The sequence below is a fragment of the Bactrocera latifrons genome, unplaced genomic scaffold (genome assembly GCF_001853355.1).
Source record: "Bactrocera latifrons isolate USDA-ARS-PBARC rearing strain unplaced genomic scaffold, ASM185335v1 scaffold_137, whole genome shotgun sequence".
In the NCBI taxonomy this organism is placed as follows: Eukaryota; Metazoa; Arthropoda; class Insecta; order Diptera; family Tephritidae; genus Bactrocera; species Bactrocera latifrons.
This window is the reverse complement of record NW_017534819.1, coordinates 127,677-137,720: the sequence shown is the minus strand read 5'-3', so window position 1 is coordinate 137,720 and position 10,044 is coordinate 127,677. Positions and strand designations below refer to the sequence as shown.

The window sequence follows — 10,044 nt, the reverse complement described above, 5'->3', positions numbered from 1 at the left end:
GTATATTCTAAACTAAGTGGATCTGCTACACGTCTGGTAAAGGCTTATTAACATCAAGCTATTGTACTTTCAAACCCTCAATTGCTAACAGCTTTGCTAACGCATGTATATTGAAATGGTTATATTTCAATGAAGTGATAAGAACTTTTATGGCCGCAATATACATACATATGTATTTGTAGCCCAGAAAATGAAAACAGAATAAATTAGTACGTAAACAATCGGGCATTATTGTCGGCACTACGACTTTCTCAAAATGATCATTATAATTAGCGGTACTGCTAGCCAATAGAGTCATTCAGTTGGAGCAGAGTGAGGACTCCAGTCGCGTTTGGGAGCTCGCGTTGATTGCACGCGTTGGCGATAATTTGGTAGGAAGAAATTGATGGTAGTTCTGGAWTTTTTACATTTAATTATGTTTGCGGGATAACTTTTTTCTTCACTGGCGTAGAAACTGCTTACGCGGTTATAGCCGAGTTAACAACARCACGCCAGTCGTTTCTTCTTTTCGCAAGGTSKTGCCAATTGGAGATTCTAAGCGAAGCCAGGGCATTCCAAAGGAGTGGAGGTTGTTGTTGTTGTTGTTGTAACGGTAGAATTCTGGAGGTCTTCCTCTTCCTCTGCTTACCCCGGCGGGTACTGCGTTCAATACTTTCAGAGCTGGAGTGTTTTGTCTATTTTAATTCACTGAACTATGTCAATGTCGTCTTATAACTCGTACAGCTCATTGTTCCATCGAATGCGATATTCGCCWTGGCCAACGCTGAAAGGACCATAAATCTTTCTTAGAACTCTTCCCTCGAAAACTCGCAACGTTGACTCATCAGATGTTGTTTGTTGTTGTTTTCAGATGATGTAGTTTATACAGCCATATTAGTTTTGGGGGGATACAAAATTCAGATATCGCGGCATAAAGGTAGTTCCTTTTCGCTTCGAAATCGACGAAGAGGTGGTGTGTGTCGATTCTCTTTTCACGTTTCTTTTTCAAGGTTTGGCGCATACTGAATATCTGGTCAGTGTTTGCGGAATATATCAACAATTAAAGCGGGTTAAAATTGCGATTTACGGTTTTTGTAAATAACTTTTGGGCCTTCTCATGAAGCAAACCAAAATAAATATTCGAAGTAAATGTTGATATACAAGTGTACAAAAGTGCTTTTTATCGACAAAAAATTTAAATTAATTAGATTTAGAAGTGTGTGCTCTAGAAAATCACTAAAACGTGCTATTGGAAGTGATGAATGTAAAAGATTCGTAATTCGCCGAAAGTTTGAAAAAATAATTGTGAAARGCCAGATCCCGATGCTTTAAYACACTTAACAGATRCACATCTAAGATATGAACAATTTACRCATTGCYTTGAATAATAATCTATAGAYATGCCTATTTCTTGAATTTGTCAAATAAAATGTTTTCCATACAAGAACTTGATCGATTCGACATCGATTAGTTTGTATAGCAGCTATACGCTATAGTGGACAATTTTGTTGAGTGTTGAGTTTCCTGAAAATGACAAATTAAWAAAGTTATTCATACRAAGAGAYGGACAGATGGACATGGCTAAATCGACTCAAGAGTTCAGACTGATCAATTTACGGAGTCTCAGACGTTTCCTTYTGGGAKTTACAAATTTCATAGCAAACTTAACAGGGTAAAAAGTAGATTTATTATTTAAAATAATTGCCCGTTCTCAGTATGAATTTTGTTAAAGGAAATCAATAATAAATTAGCTTATTCGATATATAAGTAGTTATAAATTAACGAAAGGTGAAAACAGTAAATGTTTTATCAAACTGCCACGATTACGTTGACAAGGCCATGTACAAGGTGTATTCCAAACCAAACAAGAATTAAAAAAAAACAGAACAAATTGTTTTCTTGGCAAAATCAATTTATTTTATTCGAAATAGTCACCTCCTGCTTCTTGCACGGTCCAAAAGGATGTCGAACGAGTGTTTTAGCTCGTTGGCCGGTATGACCGACAGTATGCCGGTGCTTTTAAATGACCTCTACGTCTGCATAACGCTTTTCTCTTATGAGCAAATGCATTTTTCCGAAAAGGAAGAAGTCGAACGGTGCCATATCGATTGTGCACAATACCCTTGGAATCATAAAAACAAATCAGCATTGTACTTTTGACTTGTCCATGCGCGATTTTTTGGATTTCGGCTCGACCGGTGCCTTCCATTCAGCACTCTGGCGCTTCGTTTCGGAGCACTTTGAAAACACAACGTTTTAATGATGTSCTTCGAATGTTGGACTCTGAGCAATTTTTGGTCGTCAGTCAATTTGTGCGAAACGAACCGTGCACACACCTTTCGTAAGCACAAATATTTGGTCAAAATGGGATATATCGATGTTTTGGAGATATCAATTCCATTTCCATGAATTTCAATGACAATTTCGGCTTATTTTTGATGGATTCAAGCACAGTTTCGATGGAATCTCCCGTGATCACGGATTTTGATTGGCCCACATGTTGATCGTCATTTATGTCCTCACTACCACTTTGAAGGCATTGAAACCACTCGTGCACTCTGCTACGAGATAGGCAATCATCTCAATTGAAACGTTTCGGTAAAAGTTTGTSAATTTTAAAACAAAGTTTAATGTTGGCTCTTTGTTCGATGCTCATTTTCGCACCGWTAACACAAACATACTGACACTTAARACGCAATAACTTCMCTTCCAMTCCAAAATGTCATAAAATTCTCACTGGAAAATSGATAAAGATAACAGACTCCAACGAAATATAGATGGCGCCACCAGGGGGCGCTAKATTCAAAMAGAATGATCACTAAAGGCCRYAGAAGCAAATTGTTGAAGCCTAGAATTGTAAGAGAACATGGAAAATACGTCGTTTTTGCAAAAGTATTAGGTTTTTTGGTGCTAGTCTACCATTGACACGCTTCATASCCAAAACATWAACTAAAACGTGTWGAGTCAAGAGATGCTATCTGTCTGATGTCAGCACTACGATTTTCAAGTATTGCTTTTTACACTTTTTCGATGTTATTGTAGTTTCGAAGACTTCRTGACAGCAAACAATTAAGAATACAAAGTCTTAAGCAAACTCGTTATAGAATTTATTTTTCGTGGTAAAAACCGTCTAACAAACGGTGAATTTGGGCGATTTTAGCATGAATGTGTCTTTGACCCGTTAAGGACACAAAACATTCTTCAAACTGGTTTAGGTTAAACCAAATAATATTCCAATACTATCAACGAGAGCTCTAATTATTAATCGACGTTTTTCAAGCAGAAAATCTTCGTTTTTTTTTTTTGTACGTGGTTCTTGTCAGATCCTGTCCTGATCACCAAGGGCATTCAGCAACATATCTAAAATGTCTGCATACACATTTTTTTTATCAACAAAATTTTAAGTAAGTGCTTCGCTCAACAAAATCAACCATTGTAAAAATCGAAAAATTCACTTTTAGTCTTTTTTTTTATAAAAACACGAGTAACTTGGAGATACCTTTATAAAAAAATGTACTTGTCTTCATGATGACCGGGAATTAGATGGCAATTTCACCTTACTTTTTGATCAAATTGCAGATGTTTTCGGAAACATTAGTTTTATAATTATTAGCTATTTGAACCCTCTCGTAGGGCTAGAATTAAAAACGATTTTTGATATTTTAGAGCTCACATAATAGTTAGATGTAAATAAAATAACGTTATCAGAGAAAAAAACGCTTTTTAATATTTAGTATCTAATTGAAGTCATAAAAAAATTTGTATATCAAAAAAAAAAAAAAAAGTTCATATCTGTTTACTATGTGTACAATCGCAGTCGCTTCTAATTAACAATACTATTAAATGAACGAAGAAATATAATTTATGATTTTACAGCAGAGATTGTTCTTGAATATGTTAAACAAATGTCGGTAATGTTTATTATTTTTTATCTCCACTATCTAATTACAGTATACTCGTATGGTATATCAACTCAGGCATGTGTACGTGTGTATGTATTTGCAGTATTTATGCAAATGATCGCGACATTCTTTGTTTGCCCATTGAAACAATTAAATGACGGTTGAAATTTAGAGCACTATAAAATTTAAAATTATTTTCTCATAAACTACTAGAGATAAATCGATGACATTTTGTGAAGTCAAAGAAAAATGTTCGTGCTACATTACAAATATTTGTTCACGATCCATTTGTTTAAATAATAATATTTTACATAATTTTTTGTTGAACAATTGAAATCTTTGTGCACCACTTGACGTGGTTTGACCCATATAGAAATAATTAAGAAAACTGCTGCCTACCATACCATCAAGGGCTTCAATTTATAATGTTAAAAAGTCAAAGTGACATTTGCTGTTGTTAAACAGTATTATTTATCTTCAGACAGCAGAGTGTTTTGAACTCTTTTATTTTTTTCATTTTGGGAAAGACTAGTATTCTCTAGTTTCTTTAAAACAACATAAAAATGGTCAGCAGTAGCTATAATATTTCAACGCAAGGTCCTTCAGATCCTTCGGAAAACTTCAAAAAATCAGAGGGTTTGCCAAGACCAAACGACTTTCAGGAAACACAAAAGTAAGTTGCACACTTTAAATTTCAATTCCTCCCTTACTAATATCTGTACTCTGCTCTTCTGCTTTTAGTGAGAGCCATACTATGGAAAGGAAGTATCCTTATTTGGAGCTGGTAAGTGACAGGTTAAGAAATTCAGTAGTCGACATTAGCGACTTTTTTATCAWAAAAATCATATATGCATGTTAATAGGCCGATTATTATTGATTTTGACGCCAAATTAAACAGCGTATAAATATGAATTAATATTACTTATGCAACTATGTATTGTTGCTATTCAATTAAAGTCCGTCAGCATAGATAATATTTGCAATTATAATATGACAAATGCAACTTTGGCGTTTTAAKGTTTTCTCACAAATAGTTAAAATTTCACATATAAACCATGAAGATTAAATTATAGATTACCGTAATAGTAGAATATCAAAACACTTAATTATTTAAAATTAATTATAATAATAATCAGTTTTGTTTGTTTATATAAAAACTTACGCATTGAGTTTCAAACATTTATAAAAAAAAAAACCGAACATTTATAATCTCGCAATTTCAGATAATCAAAGCTCGTTATTCAAGGGCTTCACTACTATTCATTAATATTCAGWGACTGATTATTTTTCAGAAAACGTGTCCGCCTAATTCCAATGAAAAATTTTAATCGGTTTAAAGTCCGTCAGAAGGTGGAAATCGCTATATCGTGTATATTGGAGCTAGAGGGAAATCTGGAATAATGATTGCATTAACTTTTGACAATACACAAGTATACCCAAGAACATGTTTCCAGGCATTTTTGTGACACAAGTCACAAATTTGCRGCCATATTCGTCATAAAAATTTAATAGAAATTTGTGATCAAATTGAAAGGTGAATTTTTAATTTATGCGCATGTTTTACGAATCGGTAAATTTTTTTTTCTGTAAGTTAGTAGTACTGTTAGTGACATCTATACAAAATTTCAAATCTATCTATCATAATCAAATATTTATTAGTATTTGAGTTACGAGTCGTTGTGTGAAGTCAATTCTTCGTTTTTTACTATGTCTGAATTTATTGAACAAAGAAGTGCGATAATGCACCATCTCATACTGCATTGGTTATTCGTAATCATTTCACCACATTTTCAACTAATATCGTGTCACAATCACCGCATTCGCCTGATTTACCTTCATGTAACTTCTGGCTMTTCAGCAAATTCACATCACCACTCCTATGACACCGTTTCGAATTAATTGAGGATATAAAAGCTGAATCGAAGAAGCCTCTGATGGGCATCACGACGGAGGATTTTTCCAAGTGCTATGATGAGTGGAAAATTGGTTGGCATATGTCAGTGTATTGCAACGGGCGGGGATTACTTTTAAGGAGATATAATGGACAAAATTCACCTTTCAATTTAATCACAGTASTATATTGAAAAATATTATCTTACTTTGGAGTTCAGTTATAGGCTTCCGATTAACGGCATATTGCTGCAATAYCAAACTCGTATATGCATTTTATTTACACAAGTTATCACTTGCACTGCTTTCAATTCGTCTCCTCATCCTCTTTTCTGTGCATACATACCTATTATATATACGTGGATTTATGAGTAGAAAGGATAGTAACCAGGCTGAACTTCGAAAACATGGCCTCTAACTAACATTCAAAATAGTAGCCGAAAATGTAACATAACGAAATTGAAACTAAATAAACTAAACTTACAAATTTGTWTATAATAAAACTAAATTGAAATATAATTAACTAATTAGTATTATAAAAGTTAAACTGAATAATAAAACAAGAGATAAGTAATAACGAGAATAGATTTATGATAACAACTGCACTCAATGGATTTATTTACTACAAAAGTGCTATTTATACATATGTACATAACTCGCATTTCTATCTCGATTACTTTTATATTGTACTAATAACCGTTAGGCGAACAAATACGAAGATGTTGCGAGATTATAAATGTGGTCAACAACGAATTTTTCGACAACGGTTAATAGAACAAATCCGTCTAAGTCTAGATAATTTTAGGTTAGGTTAGATTAAATGGTATATCTTAAAATGGGATCTCACTTGGACAGCTCTTAGCGCCGGAAAGTTGAGCTAGGTGACTCCTATAAAAAATTTTTACCGTGGCCGCCATAAATCGACAAAGTGATTGGTRCCGACCACGAATTTGTTGAGGCGGAAAATGTCAGTTACGGCCATGTCTGGTGTTTCGCTGGAAGAATGTCTAMCGTGATATTTCAGCTTCAGTTTTGCAAATGCTGAGCAATGGACTCTGTAACACAGTAGCCCAAGTTTTCAAAGAGAGGCGAATTGCAACGTTACCCTATTTAGATTCSTTCATTTACCCAGCTTCTCTAAACCTAAAAGCGGTTTTCCCAGCAATACACCTGCCAGCAATATCCACGGGAGCTATGTGTGGAATGGCGTAAATGCCATGCCGATGACAGTATAGAACATTATAAGCTTGTCTATGGTTTCGTAGAGCCCTTACCTTCTCTACAACAGTATAGGCAACCAATGCATTATTTAATCTCTCCTGTATATTTAGCCTTCATGAAATCTTACTCTGAAGGCTAAGCCTAACTGATTGAAGGCGCGGGCCTCCGATTAAGGGGAGAGGRACGTCTGCCATTTTAGTTTTACTTGGGTTGACGGCTAAACCGTTACCATTCGCCCAGAAATGGGTCCAAATACTGATGTTGCCTTGGCTTAGCTCGTAGACGATACTTTTTTCCTTTTTCTATACATCGTCAACGTAGACTATCACCCAACAGCCTTGCTCCTCGAKTTCTTTAATTATGTCATTCGCCATCAAACGGAAAAACTATCCCACTCCTCTACGACCGTTCGATCGCAATTACTTATGTTATATTAAGTACGGAGGCACAATAGGTCGCCGCCTTAGGTCGCGGTGCATTACCTCAAATAACATTCTATTCTATTAAGTACTTGGATTTCAATCCCCCCTCAAACCAGGATGAGCAAATATCCGGCCTACGGTATTAACACCATTTTAACCAGTCTCCAGACCTTTGGAACATAACCTTATCTAAAAAAAATGCACGCGTTCAGTTTTGAGAACCAAAAAATATTATTAGTTATTTAGAAGCTAGGAAAAACAACGGAATACCGAGTCAATTAAATCTGATTTTAGATTTGAAGCGACTACATAACTAGATGGTATTTTAATTGGTTATGAGAATAGAAGACGGTCCTTAGCTCAAATAAGGTTTCAATAACAAAAATCTTCCAAAAGTAATTCTACAGACAGGCAAATAAAAATAGGTTTCGGTAGTGGTAATCGTACTTAATAGAAAAACTATTTTTAAGTGTTTGAATGTAAGTGTGAGTGCTTAAATGTAAATTAAACTTACGCTGTGAATTGCATTTATACTCTTCAGTTTCGTTATGCCAGCATATGGGATCGTCTGATAATGGTCATCGGTATGCTTGCGGCATCGCTGGCTTCAATATGCATGCCATATAATGTCATCATTTACGCCGAATTCACCACTTTGCTCATAGATCGCGATGTGGGCATTGGCACTTCAACGCCTGCACCAATCTTGAATATTTTCGGCGGTGGCAAGACGCTGTAAGTTCCACAATTTTTTGCTATACTTTRTTTATTTATCGCACAAATAACGGTTAAACATTATTCCATTATCAATTAGCACAAATGCAACTCACGCCGAGAATATGCAGGCTGTTAAAGATGATGCGCTGGCTTTTGGCTTGGGGACGGTGGCTGGTTGCATGGTCCAACTATTGCTTTTAAGTTTGGCAGTCATGATATTGAATAAAGTAGCGYTCAGACAGGTTTGTGTAAGACTAAATATGTATATTTTTTTAAACTGATATCTTCTCTTTAATTATTTAACACAGATCGCGAAAATTCGAAAATTGTTTTTGGAGTCCATATTACGTCAAGATATGTCTTGGTATGACACTTCTGCCGGTAATGCCTTCGCCAACAAAATGACAGAGTATGTGTGAATGAAGTGTTTTATTCAAAACGAAATTTCATTAAATCTTTTAATTCATTGCAGAGATTTAGATAAAATGAAGGAGGGCATGGGCGAAAAAGTCGCAATGTTTGTATTTCTCATAACGACGTTYGTYGCGGGAGTTATCTTCTCTTTTGTCTAYGGCTGGCTCTTAACACTGATAGTGATCACTTGCTGTCCATTCATTATTGTTTCTACCGCGCTGGTGGCTAAAATTCAGGGCACYTTCACAGAAAAGGAGTTGAAGGCTTACTCGAATGCCGGTGCGGTCGCTGAAGAAGTCTTCTCGGGCATACGTACTGTACTTGCCTTTAGCGGTGAACGCATAGAAACTGAGAGATTTGGCAAATTGCTGGTGCCAGCTGAGAAGATTGGTCGAAAGAAAGGCTTTTACTCCGGTGTCGGCTCCGGCATTATGTGGTTCATCATTTATATTGCCTATGCGATCGCTATATGGTTTGGAATTAAATTGATATTGAAATATCGCTATATGGATGATAAATTATACACGTCGGGTTCGCTGGTTATCGTACTTTTCAGCATCATCATGGGTGCACAGAACTTGGGTTTCTCACTGCCACATGTGGAGGCATTYGCAACGGCAAAGGGTGCGGCACAAAATGTCTTTGCCACCATCGATCGCAAGTCAGCGATTGATCCGTTAAATGAGAGTGGTGAMAAATTGGAGAATGTGATCGGTGACATAAGTTTCGAAAATTTACATTTCCGTTATCCAGCACGATCCGATGTACAAGTACTCAAGGGCTTCTCTTTGGAAGTTCGCGCTGGACAAACCGTTGCGTTAGTGGGACCATCTGGTTGTGGTAAGTCCACCACACTACAGTTGTTACAGCGTTTCTATGATGCGCCCAGTGGTTGTGTACGTCTYGATGGGCGTGATCTCCGTGGATTGAACGTSGGGTGGTTACGTTCACAAATAGGTGTAGTCGGTCAGGAACCAGTATTATTCGCTACTACCATTCGTGAAAATATACGYCAAGGCAAAACCACAGCGACACAAGAAGAAATCGAGCAAGCCGCACGTATGGCCAATTGTCACGAATTCATACTCAAACTACCTAATGGTTAYGACACGATGGTGGGCGAACGTGGCGCTCAAATGTCTGGTGGCCAGAAGCAACGTATAGCCATTGCACGTGCACTCATACGGAACCCGAAGATATTGTTGCTGGATGAGGCAACCTCAGCTTTAGATCCCACATCCGAGCGTCGTGTGCAGGATGCGCTCGATGTGGCCAGTCAAGGACGTACCACGTTGGTGGTTTCACATCGTCTTTCGACAGTGACAAATGCTGATTTGATTGTGTTTGTCAAAGACGGTATGGTGGCTGAGCAGGGTACACACGATGAACTTATGCGCTCGGGTGGTCTTTACTGTAAGTTGGTAATGATATCGAAACGTAAGGAAGAAGAAGAGGCTTTGGCGAACACCTCCAATGCAGTGCGACAGCGTAAGCAACAA

The 10,044-nt window shown here is 36.7% G+C and overlaps 1 protein-coding gene across 1 annotated transcript in view; it reads left to right on the top strand.

Annotated features, from left to right (window-relative positions):
• The window catches only part of LOC108965226 (multidrug resistance protein homolog 49), a gene marked incomplete in the record, with an annotated part of 31,399 nt that overhangs the window by 19,086 nt on the left and 2,269 nt on the right, over positions 1–10,044 (top strand). Inside the window, 2 exon segments of the mRNA XM_018927474.1 lie at positions 8,440–8,540; positions 8,604–10,044. Coding sequence (XP_018783019.1) covers positions 8,440–8,540; positions 8,604–10,044 — 1,542 coding nt within the window.